This window comes from Microcaecilia unicolor, chromosome 3, assembly GCF_901765095.1.
Source record: "Microcaecilia unicolor chromosome 3, aMicUni1.1, whole genome shotgun sequence".
NCBI classification, from domain to species: domain Eukaryota; kingdom Metazoa; phylum Chordata; class Amphibia; order Gymnophiona; family Siphonopidae; genus Microcaecilia; species Microcaecilia unicolor.
The window spans coordinates 45,678,864-45,699,079 of NC_044033.1; the positions used below are offsets into that span (position 1 = coordinate 45,678,864).

A 20,216-nucleotide genomic window follows, 5' to 3' on the forward strand; every position below is an offset into this window, starting at 1 on the left:
CCTCTGCACCACACAGTCACCACAATTTGACCCCCCCCCCCCCCAAGAAAGCCAGATTCTACAAACAGTGAAAATACTAGTAAAATAACAAATGTATTTTCTTCTGTATTCTGCTAAATAGAAAACGAAAAGATGTATATTTCTTTAGCATTTCATGAGCATGTCCCCCTTTCTTTCCCCTCCCATCCATGAGCAGCATATCCCTGTCTCCTCTTTTCTCCATCCCTTTCTGTGTATTACCCTCTTTTCCTTCCCCTTACCCATATATGTCCCTCTCCCCAATCTTTTTTTTTTCTAGCCTCCCTCTACCCACCTTTTTTTTTTTTTTTGCAGCTCCCTCTACTCACATGAATACTCGGACATGTCCTCTTTTTCAGGGCACCGCAGGGCGTCCGGCTGGGTTTATCCAGCCTGCCCATTTGTCTGGGCTTGCAGGCAGGCTGGCTGGCTTGCTTGCGGGTGGACAGGCCTCAGGGTGCCTTCCCCTCACGTACCTTATCGTGCCTTTGTGGTCTAGTGGTCGCTTCAGGGCAGAAAAGAACCCCACTCTTTCCTGCCGAGTGCTGACGCTGACCTGCTCACTGCCAGCGCCACTTCAAAATGGCAGCCGAGACTTCAAGCGGTGACCTCGCAAGACTTCTGCGGAAGCCTCGCGAAGCCACAGCTTGAGGTCTCGGCATTTTGAAATGGCGCCGGCAGCAAGAGGTCAGCGGCAGTGCCAGGCAGGAAAGAGTGGGGTTCTTTCCTGCCCTGAAGAGGCCACTAGACCACCAGGGCACATTAAGATATATGAGGGGAGGGCAACCTGAGACCCGCCCATCTTGCATGCAAGCCCAGACAAATTGGCAGGCTGGATAAACCCTCCCGGACACCCCGCGGTACCCTCAAAAACAGGACATGTCCAGGTTTACTTGGACATATTGTAACCTAGAAAGAGAATGCTTATCCCACCCATTAGTCTAATCCCCCTGTTACCCAGAGCTTCACTTCCCTCCCCTCCTAAATCAGATAGTTAAAACTATACCTATGCTGTGCAATCACTAGTACCACCTCCACAGTCTACATGGTCTCGGAGGCCTGATGCTGGTGGCTAGGTGGCTGATGCTGGTGGCTGTCAACAGTGTGCATGGTTTTGGATGCCTTCTGCCAGTAGCAGTGTGGTCTTCTAGTCCCTGAATTTTGAGTATTCCGTTTGTAACCGTGTAAAATTTGCAGAATTTCTTACCTTCTTAATATTTTGTCATGCTTTCCTTTGACAGATTTGGGGTGGTTCTTATTGGCAGGGGCTGTCATCTGCAACTTGTAAAGAATCGTTGTTTGTCTTAGTTCCTGTGCAGTGCTTACTGCAGAGATACTTATTTTACCCTTGAGTGATGTGTTTTGCAGAGACTGTCTCAGAAGTGGCAGATCATTAACCAGAGGAGTATGTTGAGGTAAGAGACATGTCTGGCTACCATGGTGGAATGTGCAGAAGGGGCATCCTGCTGTTCATATACTCAGCTGAAGTGTTTGTGCTATGTTTCATTGCAGTGATGAAGATACAGCAGATGAAAACCCAGAGTCACAGGAAATGCTAGAGGAACAGCTTGTCCGTCTGCTGACCCGGGAAGTCATGGATCTTATCTGTGAGTTTGATGATGGGAATTAAGTCTAATGATGGCAAATGAGATACAGAAGTGGGTACTGAATTGTCTTTTTACACCTCCTTCTGTCCCATGTTTGGCTACATGTGAAGGTAAGGCCTTGGAATTCTCCTCTGCTCTTTCCTGGTGCTGAACTGTCATAAGGTTCAAAGCTCCTGTCCCCAGCCCCTTTTCTCAAAGATGTAATCTCTCCCTGAACCACTTTGGGATCTGAGTAGCATGTGTTTGAAGTGTCCTACTCATGAATGTTAAAATTAAATGCAGATAATTCACATAGCTGGGTCTCTCTAGCAGTTTACAATTATAGCATTACCTAAGGACTTCTGATTCACAATGTGAATTTGTTCCATGCCCCTCTTCCCGTGAAACTTGGCCTGTTATGGTATAAGCTCTGCTCCTATTGTACTTTGAGGATGCAGTCTTCAGGTGAAGATCAGCAGGGTTGATATGCTGCAAGTTTTAAAGGCTAAACTGTCCCAAATGCTCAGACACTTACAGAGCTATGGCAACAAAAGATAAAGTGCTGGCAGGCCCAATCAAATCCGGTGCTCTCCTAAGGAGCCTATCAATATTAGGGTGAAGGCTCAGTGCAGGTTCACAACAATCCTCTTTCAAAGGCTTTGGCAGAGAGATGGATGGCCCATATTGAGAAAAGTTTGCCTATTCAAGATGTTTACATCCCGCTAACATCAATACTGAATCTAAGCGGGTTATATAAGTTCAAAGACATACCTGTAAAATCATGAAAGTCCTAACAGAATTATTCAAGTACTTTTTGAAACGATAAGTTTTCAATCCTTTACGGAACTGCAGATAACCAAATATTTGTCCAAATTCGTACATGTAAAGAATTCCACAATTTACTAGCTTGGAAAATAAAAGATCCATCATGAAATTTCTTATACCGGACTTTTTTAACAGATGGAAATCCCAACTGTAAAGTTGAATAAATACGGGAATTCACTCTGAAAACTGGATAAGCTATGAACTGTGGGAGAAGAGAGGAACAGTTCCCTGTAATATGTTAAATACAATACAAGCCATCTTAAAGAATATCCGTGCAGAAGTTGGTAGCCAATGTAAGCTTCTTAATGGTGTCACATGATCTTAACGAGAGCACTCATAGATCATTTTGGCTGCAGTATTTTGTAATAATTGCAGCCTTTTAATTAATCTTAAACTTAGTCCTACATATAAAACACTACAATAGTCCAACTGAGGTAGTGCAATATCTTGAACTAGCATGCGAAAGTGTTCAGTAAAAAAAAAAAAAAAAGAGATCTTATTGCTCTGTTGTCTTAATTTAAAAAATAACTTACTGAAATAATTTATCTGTGGATTTTTCAAACCATAGCTGTTCTCCTGAAACAATAGTAACACATCAAGGGACCAAAGTAATATCATTACAAAAATAAAACAATTTGGTCTTGGCTACATTTAATTTTAAAAGATGCTGACTAGCCCAAAATTGAATCAGGCCTATACAATCAAAAATAGTAGTCTGTAATCTTAAGAAATCTGATGTAACTAGAATTAGAACAAATATGTTGTCAGCATATGAGCAACCACAGTAACCTGATAGCTCCAAAACTGAGCCCAGTGAGCTCATAAATACATTAAATAAGATCGGAGACAGTGGTGAGCCCTGTGGAACAACAAAGTCTGGTCTCCATGTGAATAAAAAGATATTATTCTTGACACAATAAGTTCTATTTCTTAGAAACCTTCTATCCATTTATAAATAGTACCAGATAATTCAAATTCACTCAGTCTGTACATCAGGATATCATGATCTACCGTATCAAATGCTCCAGAAATATCAAATTGGAGCAAGGCAGAATGAACCCCCAAACTAAGAAATTCTCGAACTTTAGAAACCAAAAATAATAATGATTCTGGACTATGCGTTGACCTGAAACCAAATTGCAAACTGTGTAAACAAAGAAAAGATTCCAAATATGATATAACTTGCATTGCAACTATTAACTCCATGAATTTTGCCATCCACAGGATGCTGGCCACTGGTCGAAAATTAGATATAAAACCTATTTTGGATCCAATTTCTCCTTCTTAGGTAGCCAACTCTGGAATGCTCTCCCAAGACCTATCAGATCAATCAGTGGCCCATCTGTTCAAGCAAGCCTATCCTAATGACCCAAACTAATTCTATGAATCCTACTACCCATCATATATCCAGGAGACAATGACAATGACCTTGGCTATCTTTCCAACCAAAATTCCTGCCTCTTCTACCCTTGCTTACACCTCTCCTACTCCTTCACCCCTGTCCTTCTCTATCTACCTATCACTTTTGTTATTCTGTTATATTTAATTTTTATTCTCTCATCAATATCCTGTAATCCCTATTACTATGTAAGCCGCATTGAACCTGCTTTGAGTGGGAAAGCCGGGGTACAAATGTCTCTTTTGCAACCTCACTATCAGGATAACCTATGTTCCCTGTTTTGGTGGCATCTTTGAAAGATACCTTATCTCGAACCATGTGCTTTTGAGCGACTGTCGGCCTTCCCCTCGTTTCTGGTTTAAAAGCTGTTCTATCTCCTTTTTAAAACCGATGCCAGCAGCCTGGTCCCACCCAGGTTAAGGTGGAGCCCATCCAAATGAAATAGGCTCCTCCTTCCCCAGAATGTTGCCCAGTTCCTAACAAATCTAAAACCATCCTCCCTGCACCATCGTCTCATCCATGCATTGAGACTCTGGAGCTCTGCCTGTCTCTTGAGCCCTGCGCGTGGAACGGGTAGCATTTCAGAAAATGCTACCCTAGAGGATCTAGATATGAGCTTTCTACCTAAGAGCCTAAATTTTTTTTTTTGTTGTTACATTTCTACCCCGCGCTTTCCCCACTCATGGCAGGCTCAATGCGGCTTACATGGGGCAATGGAGGGTTAAGTGACTTGCCCAGAGTCACAAGGAGCTGCCTGTGCCTGAAGTGGGAATCGAACTCAGTTCCCCAGGACCAAAGTCCACCACCCTAACCACTAGGCCACTCCTTCACCCTCTTCCAGAACCTCTCTCCCACATTTTCCTATGTCATTGGTACCCACATGTACCAAGACAGCTGGCTCCTCTCCAGCACTATCTAAAATCCTATCTAGGTGACGCGTGAGGTCCGCCACCTTCGCACCAGGCGGGCAAGTCACCAGGCAATCCTCACGTCCACCAGCCACCCAGCTATCTATATAGAAGTCTGCTTGGCACTGGCCTACTTGTCCATCCATGATCAGGGCACAGACCGTAGAAGTCTGCCCGGCACTGGCCTTGTTCTCAAACTACTGAAACTGAATCTGTCCAGCCATGATCAAGGCACAGACCGTAGAAGTCTGCCCAGCACTGGCTTTGCTTCTCAATTACTGGTGTTGCTATCTAGTCACTGTTAAGCTTATTTGGTTCCATGCCTTCTAAACAGGATTCCTCAATGGAGAAGGGCAGATAGTGGGGTTCCGCAGGGGTCTATGCTGGGACTGCTGCTTTTTTCTTACGTTGAGAGCTTTTTAACATATTTATAAATGATCTAGAGATGGGAGTAACTAGTGAGGTAATTAAATTTGCTGACGACACAAAGTTATTCAAAGTTGTGAAATCACAACAACAACAACAACAATCATTTCTAAAGCGCTACTAGGGTTACGCAGCGCTGTACAATTCAAACATAGAAGGACAGTCCCTTCTCAAAGAGCTTACAATCTAAAAGACAAGAGAACAAACTAAAGACAAGTGAACAATCTAGAGGACGAGTGAACAGTTAATCTGATAGGGTGGATCTGGGCTAGATCTCGAGCGGTTAGGCGCCGAAGGCAGCATTGAAGAGGTGAGTTTTAAGCAGAGATTTGAAGATGGGTAGGGAGGGGGCATGGCGTATGGGTAAAGGAAGATTATTCCAGGCATAGGGTGAGGCAAGGCAGAATGGGCGGAGCCTGGAGTTGGCAGTAGTGGAGAAGGGTACTGAGAGAAGGGCTTTGTCCTGTGAGCGGAGGTTGCGGGCGGGAACATAGGGGGAGATGAGGGTGGAGAGGTATTGAGGAGCCGCAGACTGAGTGCATTTGTAGAGAGGATTGTAAAAAATTACAAGAGGACCTTACGAGACTGGGAAACTGGGCATCCAAATAGTAGATGGCGTTTAATGTGATCAAGTGCAAAGTGATGCTTGTGGGAAACAGGAACCCAAACTATGGCTACATGATGCAAGGTTCTACATTAGGAGTCAACAACCAGGAAAGGGATTTAGATGTCATCATTGATGAAACCCTTTGCTCAATGTGCAGCGGCAGCTAAGAAAGCAAATAGAATGTTAGGTGGTATTAGGAAAAGAATCGAAAACAAAAATGAGGACGTTATAATGCGTTTGTATCGCTCCGTGATGCGACTGCTCCTCAAATACTGTGTGCAATTCTGCTCACCGCATCTCAAAAAAGATACATTGGAATTAGAAAAGGTACAGAGAATGGTGACAAAAATGATAACGGTGATGGGACGACTTCTCTATGAGGAAAGGCTAAATAGAGGTCTATAAAATAATGACTGGAATGGAACACCGGTGGTGGGTGGCAGGGATAGTGCTGGGCAGACTTATACGGTCTGCCAGAGTTGGTGGTTGGGAGGCGGGGCTAGGGCTGGCCAGACTTATACGGTCTGTGGTGGTTGGGAGGCGGGGCTAGGGCTGGCCAGACTTATACGGTCTGTGCACTGAAGAGGACAGTACAAATAAAAAAAAGTAGCACATATGAATTTATCTTCTTGGGCAGACTGGATGGACTGTGCAGGTCTTTTTCTGCCATCATCTACTATGTTACTATGAATCACTTATTTACAGTTTTGAAAAATACTAGGACTAGGGGGCAAGCAATGAAGCTACAAAGTAGTAAATTTAAAACAAATCAGAGAAAATATTTCTTCACTTCAACGTGTAATTAAACTCTGGAATTTGTTACCTGAGGATATGATAAAAGCAGTTAACTTAGGGTTTAAAAAGCTGTGGATAACTTCCTAAAAGAAAAGTCCATAAGCCATTATTAAGATGAACTTGGGGGAAATCCACTGCTTATTTCTAGGATAAGTTATTTATTTATTAGGGTTTATTTACCGTCTTTTTGAAGGAATTCACTCAAGGCAGTGTACAGTAAGAATAGATCAAACATGAGCAATAGGCAATTACAACAGGAAAATTATTCAAATAATACAAAGTATGGCATGGTATACTACTTACAATGTCAACACAATACGTAATAGAACATTTTTAATTGATAGTGAAGGGTAAAGCAAAGATGTAACATATAGATAGGTAAGATCGTAAGAAGAGTTAGAAAGTAAGGTGAGTGAATTAAAGAAAGTTGCGCATGAGGTCAGAGAGTTAAATATTATCTCAGCTAGGGTTGGAGTGGATAAACGTGTCCTGCTGCAGTATGTGCAGCCCGAGTCACTCCTTGTGTGTGTGAGTGAGGCTAGCAAGTTAGTTACTTCTTCCATTAATAGCCTGGTTGAAGAACTAAGCTTTCACCTGATTTCTGAAATAGAGATAGTCTTGTGTTAAGCGGAGCCTTTCAGGCAGTGCATTCCAGAGTGTGGGGGCTACTCCGGAGAAGGCTTGCTTGCAGGTGTCACATCATGTAATGTCTTTTGGAGAGAGTGTGGTTAGTGATAGTCATTGGGAGGACCTTAGTGTCCTTGGCGGTGTGTGGAGGAGCATCCTATTCTTCAGGTACTCAGGGTCATTCCCTTTCAGGGCCTTGAAGATCAGACATAGAGTTTTAAATTTAGCCCTGTATTGTACTGGTAACCAGTGAAGTTTTTGCAAAAATGGTGTGAAGTGGTTACGTCACTTGCAACCTTCTATGAGTCTTGCTGCTTCGTTTTGAATCAACTGGAGCTGGTGCAGGCCCCTTGTAGTCAGACCAATCTATAGTGCATTGCAGTAATCCAGTCTTGATGTTATCATGGCATGCACAACTGGGATAAGATTTACCTTCTTAATGTAAGGAGAGAGGCAGCGTAGCTGTCGCAAATAGTAGAAGCGGCTCTTGAAGGTTGCCTGGATTTGGGGAATCAGAGTAAGTGTTGAAGCTAACTGTATTCCAAGGTTCCTGACTTGTGATTTGAGGGGGAGTTCATACTTCCCAAAAGGGATTTTGATGTCAGATATGTATCCACTTATGTTAGGGACCCAGAGAAATCAGTTTTACTTGGGTTCAGGCATAGTTTGTTGTGTTTAGCCCATTCTTGAGTTGATGTTAGACAGGTAATCAGTTTATTCAAGGCTGTAGGTAAGTCAGGTTCAGTGGGTTTGAGTAGCTACACATCATCCGCATAGATATAGCACTGAGTGTCCATTGACCTAATTAGCTCAGCTAGTGGCTTGAGTATGGTATTGAACATAATAGGAGACAGTATCGATCCTTGTAGTACCCCGCAAGTCAGTTTCCATGGTGGTGATGAGTTGCTGCCAAATATTATGGATTGTTGCCTGTCTGACAGATAGAATCTGAACCAGGCAAGTACTGTTCCATTGATACCTGTTTCTGTCAGTTGTGCTAGCATAATATCGTGATCCACAGTGGTCCGACCACTATATAGCAAACTTCTCCCTCATATGGCGAATGAAAGAACCAACCCACAAACAAGAACGAACCACCTACACCACGAGAGGAAAAATAGATCCTTTAACATTCTGGCAACGGATGGTCTACAAAGACAGACACAAGCCAATTCCTTGAAGAATGGGACAATAGATAGAAGCATATTAGACAACATAGCACCTATTCAAACAGAACCTCACATAGAAGGAACTCAATACCATGGTTTAACGAAGAACTGAAAAAATTAAAAACACAGAAGGTTAGAACGAGCATGGAATAAAAGAAAAGACGACTCCCCATTCACCACCTGGAAGCAACTACAAAGGAAACATAAATACACCATAAGACAAACTAAAAGATCATATTATAAAACTATAATTGGACCAGAATTCAAGGACACACACAAACTCTTCCAACTCATGAACAAATTACTAGATATTACACCGGTAAATTCTAACAACACAGACAAACCAGCAGCAAACAATCTCGTGAAATACTTCATTGAGAAAATCACAAAACTACGTCTCCTGATACCTGTCAATACCATAAACAACACAGAGCTTCTTGACTGTCTAGACCCAAACCTGGTGAATACCCAGCGGACAGAACCTGGACCAACTTTAAGACACTATCAGAGGACATCGTCTCCCAAAAGCTCAAAAGGTTTGCCAGGTCATACTGCAAACTAGACATATGCCCTAACAACCTAACAAAATCTGCCCCTCAACAATTCATAACAGATCTCACGGAACACCTGAATTACATGCTACAAAACGGACTCTTCCCAAAGAATCAAGGAAATATTTTACTCACCCCTATACCCAAAGACGCAAAAAAAAGCACAAGCGACCTAACCAACTATTGCCCAGTAGCATCCATTCCGCTGATAACCAAATTAATGGAAGGATTGGTGACCAATCAACTCACCGACTTCCTAATTAAATTCTCCATACTGCACAACTCCCAATCAGGATTCCAGTCTAACCACAGCACCGAAACCGTGTTAGTTATTCTCATGACTAAGTTTAAACAACTGATCGCAACTGGCTACAACATACTCCTCCTACAATTCATATGTCCAGCGCTTTCGATATGGTTGATCATGGAATATTACTACACATCCTTGAATACTTTGGAATTGGAGGCAACGTCCTCAATTGGTTCAAAGGCTTCCTAACCACACGATCTTACCAAGTGATATCTAACTCTGCCACCTCAGACACATGGACACCTGAATGTGGAGTTCCACAAGGATCCCCCCTCTCACCAACTCTCATCAACCTAATGATGACACCCTTGGCCAAATTACTATCCAATCAAAACCTCAATCCATACATCTATGCAGATGACATAATGATCTACATACCGTTTAAACAAGATTTAATGGAAATTACCAACGACATCAACCAAAGCTTCTGAAATTCGATTACGCTATTTTCTATCATATCTCCACCTTACCTATTATCAGTAATACTTTCTACCTATTATCAGTAATACTTTCTACCTATATCTACCTGCTCAATTTTCGGTCATGCTTCCTTCCATGTAATACTAACTGATATCTCCCAATCTATCATCTACTAATACGACACATTGTAAGCCACATTGAGCCTGCAAAGAGGTGGAAAAATGTGGAATACAAATGCAATAAATAATAAAAGCTGCTGAGAAATCTAGCAGTACTAACATCAAGTAGAATCCCGGACTCAACTATCATACTTACTGACACAAGATGGACACCCATAAAGCATAATGTCTCTCTCTACTGGCGAAAAACACACATAAACACAACCAATAAACATGAGCGAACAACATACACCACGAGAGGTAAAATGGACCCCCACAACATTCTGGCAACAGATCTACCAGAACGAATGGTCAACAAATGCTGACACCATCCAATTCCTCCAAGAATGGGACGACTTATGTACAACAACATTAGACAAAATCGCCCCAATCCAAACCAGAACATCACACAGGAAAAAGTCAAACCCATGGTTCACCGAAGAGCTGAAAAAACTTAAAACACAAGTCAGGAAACTAGAACGGATATGGAACAAAAAGAGAGATGAACAAACACTAAATGCCTGGAAACTACTTTGGAGGAAATACAAATATACCATAAAACAGACTAAAAGACAACATTACAAAACAATAATAGGACCAAACTACAAAGACACACATAAATTCTTCTACCTTGTGAACAAACTGTTAGACACCACACCAGTTACAAACAACAGCAAAGACATACCAGATGTTGACAACCTTGCGAAATACTTCAAGGAGAAAATTATACAACTACGACTTAAAATACCCGCCAGCCCTATTGATTACGCCACACTTCTAGATTGTCTAGACCCAGAAGACGGAACATACCCAGCAGACAGAACTTGGACCGAATTCGAACTACTAAAAGAAGACCTCATCTCTGAAACACTTAAAAGATTTGCCAAATCCCACTGCAAACTAGACATATGCCCAAACAACCTCATGAAATCAGCTCCTCAACAATTCATAATAGACATAATGAACCACATAAACTTCATGCTACAAAACGGACTTTTCCCTAAAGAAAAAGGAAAACTTTTACTCACCCCAATACCCAAAGATACAAAGAAAAGCGCAAGTGAAATAACCAATTACAGACCAGTAGCATCCATGCCACTAATAGCCAAAATAACCGAAGGAATGGTAACTAAACAACTCACAAACTATCTAAACAAACACTCAATACTGCATGATACGCAATCAGGATTCCGGTCGAATCACAGCACAGAAACAGTATTAATTACCCTTATGACTAAATTTAAACAAATGATTGCAACCGGCAACAATATACTCCTCCTACAATTTGATATGTCAAGTGCCTTCGACATGGTTGACCACGAAATCCTATTACACATACTTGAATATTTTGGCATTGGAGGAAATGTCCTAAACTGGTTCAAGGGGTTCCTAACCCAGCGGTCACATCGAACTCAACCACGTCTGCTGCATGGACACCTGAATGTGGAGTACCACAAGGAATCACCCCTCTCACCAACCATTTTCAACCTAATGATGATCCCCTTGGCAAAACTCCTATCAAACCACAACCTCAACCCATATATATACGCCGATGATGTAACAATATACATCCCTTTTAAACAAGACATAAAAGAAATCTTCAATGAAATCAACCAAAGTCTACACCTCATGAACACCTGGGCAGATGCATTTCGTTTGAAACTAAATGCAGAAAAAACTCAATGCCTGAAACTCACTTCCCAGTACAACACGAATAAATTCACCGCTATAAACACACCAAAACTAAACCTTCCAATCTCAGAAACGTTAAAAATCCTTGGAGTCACTATCGACCGCCACCTAACACTCGAAACTCATGCAAATAACACAACCAAAAAGATGTTCTACTGCATGTGGAAACTGAAAAGAATAAGACCATTCTTCCCAAGATCCGTCTTTCGCAGCCTAGTGCAATCCCTCGTACTCAGCCATCTGGACTACTGCAACTCACTATACGCAGGTTGCAAAGAGCAAATACTGAGGAAACTTCAGACAGCCCAAAATACGGCAGCCAGACTCATCTTCGGAAAACCAAAATATGAAAGTGCAAGACCCTTACGAGAGAAGCTACACTGGCTCCCACTCAGGGAGCGCATTACTTTTAAAGTATGCACATTAGTCCACAAAACCATTCACGGTGAAGCCCCAGCCTACATGTCTGATTTAATAGACTTACCACCCAGAAATGCTAAAAGATCATCCCGAATTTTCCTCAACCTCCACTTCCCTAATTGCAAGGGCTTGAAATACAAGGCGCTGCACGCGTCAACCTCTTCTTACATGAGCACGCAGTTCTGGAATACACTGCCGCGCAACCTGAAAACGATCTACGAGCAAGCCAACTTCCGCAAACTATTGAAGACCCATCTCTTTGAGAAAATTTACGGAAAGAACCAAAACACATAAAGCCCACACTCACTGTTCAGCAATGCATCAATACAGCCACTTCTGAATTCTCATCCCCCGTAATCTCACCACACTCATACCTTTACTCACAAAAAATGTATACCAAATGTTTCCCTGTTATTATATATTGCCCCTTTTTGTTTCAGTTATTTCCTTCCAATGTTTCAGTGCTCCTTTCCATTATTATATTCCTTAACGATACTTTGACGTTGTCTCGCATAACTCATCACAATGTAATCCATAACCAAGTTGTAACAAATTGTATTTCCATAATTCATAATGTATTGTAAGCCACACTGAGCCCGCAAAAAGGTGGGAAAATGTGGGATACAAATGCAATAAATAAATAAAAAATAAAATCTAGTAGGGATACGAGGACCGTTTCTGTTCCATAACTGGGTCTGAATCCAGATTGACATGGATCTAGCCAGTTTCTCTCTTCTAGCCAATCATTGAGCTGAACACAGACTGTTCTATGAGTTTCCCTAGAAACGGGATGTTGGATATTGGCCTGTAACTTTCAAGTTTGTCCTGGTCAAAGTTGTTTTTCTTTAGCAGAGGGCGAACCACTGCCTTTTTTAATGCTGTTGGTAGTTGCCCATTAGAAAGAGAAGTGTTCACGAACTGCTCCATGCTAATTGCAATACAGTTAACATGTGGGCAAGATCCAAGATGGCGGCATAGCATTTAATCGCACCAGACGTACCCAGATACCTGATCAAAACACTGCTCCAGATCTCCATAGATAATGGGGAAAAGTTGAGGGAAGGTGCGGGAAAATCCCTCAACCTCCACCGGGACCCAACTTCACCACCAGACGACCTTGGATCAGTTCGGGTTAGCGCCTGGTCCCAGGCAAGCCTTTTCTCCTGCTGTTGGACCAGCGTCGATGGGGTCTTCTTGAGCCCCGTCCAGCATGCGCACCCCCCCCCCCCCCCCCCATCCAGGAAGGAATAGCGTGGAGTCAAGTCCTGCAGCTCAGGCTCCAAAAGCAGGGGACCTAAACATGCAGGGAGGGAACCTGCCCACGCTGGGCGAAACGACTAGGAGCAGCAGGCTGGAAGAACAACTAGCAGCACAAGTATTGCCATCACAGATAGTGAGTACTCTGAAACAGTTTATTAATGCTCCCCTTCCTGTTTTTTCTTCGGGGACCATGGTAAAATCAGCTGTAGTGTCAATGGAGTCACTCTGGAACCTGACATTTAACATCCAGTCTTATTTACAAGTCTTGATAACCAAAAATACTAGTGAAATTAAGGTATTGTCTGAAACAGTCCTTATCCTCTGAAGTGAAACTTTTAGATGAAAAAATTGGAATCTGTGGGACAAGTCTCAATTAAAGACAGAAACTTTACTTTTCGTCGTTTGGAATATTTAGAAAATCAATCTAGGAGGCTTAATTTGAGGCTGACGAATTTTCCTAGATCGTCTTTAATTACACCGATAGAAATGGTTACAAAATATTTGGTTGAAATCTTAGGAATGTCTGGGGATTCATTGCCTCCTATAACTCGGGCGCAGTATTTACAAAGTAATGTAAAATCTTTACCTGGAATTTCTCAAACCCAATTAGGAGATGCTATGAACCTCACATCTTTTTTTGAATCCTCACTAGAGGTAATTACTCGGAGAACTACTGTGGTGGTTGGTGGTCTCCTTTGCTCTGGAGATGGACCGAGATGCAGTATTGAAACTTTCCTTTCATCATTTGGACTCTCTATTCTTGGGATCTAAAATAAGAATTTATCCTGATTTGTCAAGAGAAACACAGAAAAGGCGCAAAGCCTTTTTGGTTTTACGCCCAAGAACTTTGGCATTAGGTGCAAATTTTGTACTAAACTTTTCTTGCATATGTCAAATATTATTTCAGTCTAAACAATTTCAATTCTTTTATCCCAAGCAGTTAGAAGACTTTTTGCTGTCTAAAGAAGAGGTCAATGTTATTGTCTAGTCACAGATAGTACACTGTAGGATAGCTTGGAGTAGGCTACCTGGGTAACATTAATTTAGTAATTAATTTCCTAGATACATTAAGTATTGTTTTTCCTTTCTTGGATCTAATTTACCTAGTGTATAGTGGACGAAAGTGGTGAATTGATTTCAGTTATCGATAACTTTGAATATTTCTTTATGCTGTTTTTCCAATTTCCTGTATTCTCCGAGGACAAGCAGGCTGCTTGTTCTCACTGATGGGTGACGTCCACGGCAGCCCCTCCAATCGGAATCTTCACTAGCAAAGTCCTTTGCTAGCCCTCGCGCGCCCGCGCGCACCGCGCATGCGCGGCCGTCTTCCCGCCCGAAACCGGCTCGAGCCGGCCAGTCTTCTTTTGTCCGCACTCGGTACGGTCGTATTTTTCGCCGTGTCGAGCCCCGGAGAGTCGACCTCGCGCGTCCATATTGTGAACGTGTTTTTTCTTCGGAAAAGTTTTCCTGTACTCGGGAAGTGCTCCGGAACCCCTCCACCGGGTTTCGTTTCAATCCTCCCCGTATTTCCAGCTTTTGGCCCCGATAAGTTTTCTTTCGTCGTCGGGGTAGGCCTCTTTTCGGCCTCGGTCGAGATTTTTCTCCCTCTACAGTTTTTGGTGCTCTTTTTCCGTCATTTCGGACTTTGATTTCGCCGGCGTGATTTTTCCGCCCATGACATCGAAGCCTTCCAGCGGCTTCAAGAAGTGCACCCAGTGCGCCCGGGTTATCTCGCTCACTGATCGACACTCGTCGTGTCTTCAGTGTCTGGGGGCCGAGCACCGCCCTCAGAACTGTAGTCTGTGTTCCCTGCTTCAAAGGCGGACTCAGGTAGCGAGACTAGCCCAGTGGAACGTTTTGTTCTCGAGCTCTTCGTCGGCATCGGCACCGGGATCTTCGAGTGCATCGACGTCGTCAGCGTCCAGACCATCTTCCTCGGCCGCCCTTGCATCGAGTGCATCGAGGCATCGGGCCCCTGCATCGGCGCCGAGACATCGGATAGCTGCATCGACGTCGGTGGTACCGGGACCTCGTCTGCTGATGTCGTCGGACGGTGGTGCATCGTCAGGAGTGCAGGTGAGGGCTGTCCATTCCCCTGCTGGTGGCGGTGAGCCTTCGGGTGGGTCTCCTCCCACCCTGAGGGCTCCTGCGGTACAGCCCCCCCGAGACCGACCTTCTTCGGCCTCGGCCCCGAGGAAGCGACGGATGGATTCTACGTCCTCCTCGTCGGTGCCGGGGAGCTCCGGTGACATGCTTCGGAAGAAGTCGAAGAAGCATCGACACCGGTCTCCTCCCCGCGTCGGCACCGAGAGCTCTGGGTCGCCGAGGGATTCGGCACCCAGCAGGCATCGGCACCGAGAGGACCGCTCACCCTCTGTCCAAGAGGTGTCGATGCGCTCCACTCTGGACAGCCCGGAACAGCCTCCTCGCCCGGAACAGGTCCTGACGTCGACGCCTGCATCGACCTCACAGCCTTTCTCTGCAGCCGCTCTAAACGAGAGCCTCCGGGCCGTTCTCCCAGAGATTCTGGGAGAGCTGTTGCGCCCTACCCCTCCGGTACCGGCGGTGCTTGCGCCTCCGGTACCGTCGAGCGTGGCGCCGGCTGGCCCATCGCCCAGGTTGAGGTCCCCGACGACCGCGGCCACCTCCCAGGAAGGCTCCCCGACTACGTCGGCGGAGGGAGCTTCGCCGATGCGGGCGAGGGAGTCTACCTCTCGACGCCCCCATCGTGGACGTGGCTCCACTGAGTCGAGCAGGGCGAGGTTGCAGACACAGGTTCGTGAACTTGTGTCTGACACCGAGGGTGAGGCCTCGTGGGAGGAAGAGGAAGATCCTAGATATTTCTCTGACGAGGAGTCTGAGGGTCTTCCTTCTGATCCCACTCCCTCTCCTGAAAGACAGCTTTCTCCTCCCGAGAGTCTGTCTTTTGCTTCCTTTGTCCGGGAGATGTCTACGGCCATCCCCTTCCCGGTGGTTGTGGAGGACGAGCCCAGGGCTGAAATGTTTGAGCTCCTGGACTATCCTTCTCCACCTAAGGAAGCGTCCACCGTTCCCTTGCACCATGTCCTAAAAAAGACATTGCTTGCGAACTGGACGAAACCATTAACTAATCCCCACATTCCCAAGAAGATCGAGTCCCAGTACCGGATCCATGGGGACCCAGAGCTGATGCGCACTCAGTTGCCTCACGACTCTGGAGTTGTGGATTTGGCCCTAAAGAAGGCTAAGAGTTCTAGGGAACATGCTTCGGCGCCCCCGGGCAAGGACGCTAGAACCTTAGACTCCTTTGGGAGGAAGGCCTACCATTCCTCTATGCTCGTGTCCAAGATCCAGTCTTACCAGCTCTACACGAGCATACACATGCGGAACAATGTGCGGCAGTTGGCGGGCTTGGTTGATGCTCTTCCCCCTGAGCAAGCCAAGCCTTTTCAGGAGGTGGTCAGGCAGCTGAAGGCGTGCAGAAAATTCTTGGCCAGAGGAGTTTATGACACTTTTGATGTTGCGTCCAGGGCCGCTGCTCAAGGTGTGGTGATGCGCAGGCTCTCATGGCTGCGTGCCGCCGACCTGGAGAATAGAATCCAGCAGCGGATTGCGGACTCACCTTGCCGTGCGGACAACATTTTTGGCGAAAAAGTCGAACAGGTGGTAGAGTCTCTCCACCAGCGGGACACCGCATTCGACAAATTCGCCCGCCGGCAGCCTTCAGCTTCTACCTCTACAGGTAGACGATTTTTCGGGGGAAGGAAGACTGTTCCCTACTCTTCTGGCAAGCGTAGGTACAATCCTCCTTCCCGACAGCCTGCGGCCCAGGCTAAGCCCCAGCGCGCTCGCTCTCGTCAGCAGCGTGCGACTCAGCAAGGCCCCGCGGCTCCCCAGCAAAAGCAAGGGGCGAGCTTTTGACTGGCTCCAGCAGAGCATAGCCGACATCCAAGTGTCCGTGCCGGGCGACCTGCCAGTCGGAGGGAGGTTGAAAGCTTTTCACCAAAGGTGGCCTCTCATAACCTCCGATCAGTGGGTTCTGCAAATAGTCCGGCAGGGATACACCCTCAATTTGGCTTCAAAACCTCCAAATTGTCCACCGGGAGCTCAGTCTTACAGCTTCCAGCACAAGAGGGTACTTGCAGAGGAACTCTCCGCCCTTCTCAGCGCCAATGCGGTCGAGCCCGGGCAAGAAGGGCTGGGATTCTATTCCAGGTACTTCCTTGTGGAAAAGAAAACAGGGGGGATGCGTCCCATCCTAGACCTAAGGGCCCTGAACAAATATCTCGTAAAAGAAAAGTTCAGGATGCTTTCCCTGGGCACCCTTCTCCCCATGATTCAGCAAAACGATTGGCTATGCTCTCTGGACTTGAAGGATGCCTACACACATATCCCGATACTGCCAGCTCACAGACAGTATCTGCGATTTCAGTTGGGCACACGCCACTTCCAGTACTGTGTGCTACCCTTTGGGCTCGCCTCTGCGCCCAAGGTGTTCACAAAGTGTCTAGCTGTGGTAGCAGCGGCACTTCGCAGGCTGGGAGTACACGTGTTCCCATATCTCGACGATTGGCTGGTGAAGAACACGTCCAAGGCAGGAGCCCTGCAGTCCATGCAGATGACTATTCGCCTTCTGGAGCTACTGGGGTTTGTGATAAATTACCCAAAGTCCCATCTTCTTCCAGTGCAGAACCTAGAATTCATAGGAGCCCTGCTGGATTCTCGGACGGCTCGCGCCTATCTCCCAGAGACGAGAGCCAACAACTTGTTGTCCCTCGTCTCCCGGGTGCGGGCGTCCCAGCAGATCACAGCTCGGCAGATGTTGAGATTGCTGGGCCATATGGCCTCCACAGTTCATGTGACTCCCATGGCCCGCCTTCACATGAGATCTGCTCAATGGACCCTAGCCTCCCAGTGGTATCAGGCCGCGGGGGGTCTAGAGGACATGATCCACCTGTCCACGAGTTTTCTCGAATCCCTGTATTGGTGGACGATTTGGACCAATTTGACTCTGGGACGTCCCTTCCAAATTCCTCAGCCACAAAAGGTGCTGACCACGGATGCGTCTCTCCTGGGATGGGGAGCTCATGTCGATGGGCTTCACACCCAAGGAAGCTGGTCCCTCCAAGAACGCGATCTACAGATCAATCTTCTGGAGTTACGAGCGATCTGGAACGCTCTGAAGGCTTTCAGAGATCGGCTGTCCCACCAAATTATTCAAATTCAGACAGACAACCAGGTTGCCATGTACTATGTAAACAAGCAGGGGGGCACCGGATCTCGCCCCCTGTGTCAGGAAGCCGTCAGCATGTGGACCTGGGCTCGCCGGAACGGCATGGTGCTCCAAGCCACATATCTGGCAGGCGTAAACAACAGTCTGGCCGACAGGTTGAGCAGGATTATGCAACCTCACGAGTGGTGCGCCAGATCTTCCAAGCGTGGGGCACCCCCTTGGTGGATCTCTTCGCATCTCGAGCAAACCACAAAGTCCCTCAGTTCTGTTCCAGGCTTCAGGCCACCGGCAGACTGGCATCGGATGCCTTCCTCCTCGATTGGGGGGAGGGCCTGCTGTATGCTTATCCTCCCATTCCTCTGGTGGGGAAGACTTTGTTGAAACTCAAGCAAGACCGAGGCACCATGATCCTGATTGCTCCTTTTTGGCCGCGTCAGATCTGGTTCCCTCTTCTTCTGGAGTTATCCTCCCAAGAACCGTGGAGATTGGAGTGTTTTCCGACCCTCATCACGCAGGACGAAGGGGCTCTTCTGCATCCCAACCTCCGGTCCCTGGCTCTCACGGCCTGGATGTTGAGGGCGTAGACTTTGCCTCTTTGGGTCTGCCAGAGGGTGTCTCCCGCATCTTGCTTGCTTCCAGGAAAGACTCCACTAAGAGAAGTTACTTCTTTCATTGGAGGAGGTTTGCCGTCTGGTGTGACAGCAAGGCCCTAGATCCTCGCTCTTGTCCTACACAGACCCTGCTTGAATACCTTCTGCACTTGTCTGAGTCTGGTCTTAAGACCAACTCCGTAAGGGTTCATCTTAGTGCAATCAGTGCATACCATTACCATGTGGAAGGTAAGCCGATCTCAGGACAGCCTTTAGTTGTTCGCTTTATGAGAGGTTTGATTTTGTCAAAGCCCCCTGTCAAGCCTCCTACAGTGTCATGGGATCTCAATGTCGTTCTCACCCAGCTGATGAAACCTCCTTTTGAGCCACTGAATTCCTGCCATCCGAAGTACTTGACCTGGAAGGTCATTTTCTTGGTGGCAGTTACTTCAGCTCGTAGAGTCAGTGAGCTTCAGGCCCTGGTAGCCCAGGCCCCCTTACACCAAATTTCATCACAACAGAGTAGTCCTCCGCACTCACCCTAAGTTCCTGCCAAAGGTCGTGTCGGAGTTCCATCTGAACCAGTCAATTGTCTTGCCAACATTCTTTCCCCGTCCTCAGTCCTGCCCTGCTGAACGTCAGCTGCACACATTGGACTGCAAGAGAGCATTGGCCTTCTACTTGGAGCGGACACAGCCCCACAGACAGTCCGCCCAATTGTTTGTTTCTTTTGACCCCAATAGGAGGGGAGTGGCTGTAGGGAAACGCACCATATCCAATTGGCTAGCAGATTGCATTTCCTTCACTTACGCCCAGGCGGGGCTGGCTCTTGAGGGTCATGTCACGGCTCATAATGTTAGAGCCATGGCTGCGTCGGTAGCCCACTTGAAGTCAGCCTCCATTGAAGAAATTTGCAAAGCTGCGACGTGGGCTTCTGTCCACACGTTCACATCCCATTACTGCCTGCAGCAGGATACCCGACGCGACAGTCGGTTCGGGCAGTCAGTTCTTCAGAACCTGTTTGGGCTTTAGGATCCAACTCCACCCCCCGAGGGCCCTGTTTGTTCTGTTCCAGGCTACACTCTCAGTTAGTTGGTAAATTTTTTAGGTCAATCTCAGTTATGTCCTCGCCGTTGCGAGGCCCAATTGACCATGGTTGTTGTTTTGAGTGAGCCTGGGGGCTAGGGATACCCCATCAGTGAGAACAAGCAGCCTGCTTGTCCTCGGAGAAAGCGAATGCTAC

At 46.1% G+C, this 20,216-nt stretch overlaps 1 protein-coding gene across 1 annotated transcript in view; it reads left to right on the plus strand.

Moving 5' to 3' along the window:
* XPO5 (exportin 5) overlaps positions 1-20,216 on the plus strand; it is a 226,620-nt gene that overhangs the window by 195,847 nt on the left and 10,557 nt on the right. Inside the window, 2 exon segments of the mRNA XM_030195864.1 lie at positions 1,387-1,433; positions 1,531-1,625. Coding sequence (XP_030051724.1) covers positions 1,387-1,433; positions 1,531-1,625 — 142 coding nt within the window.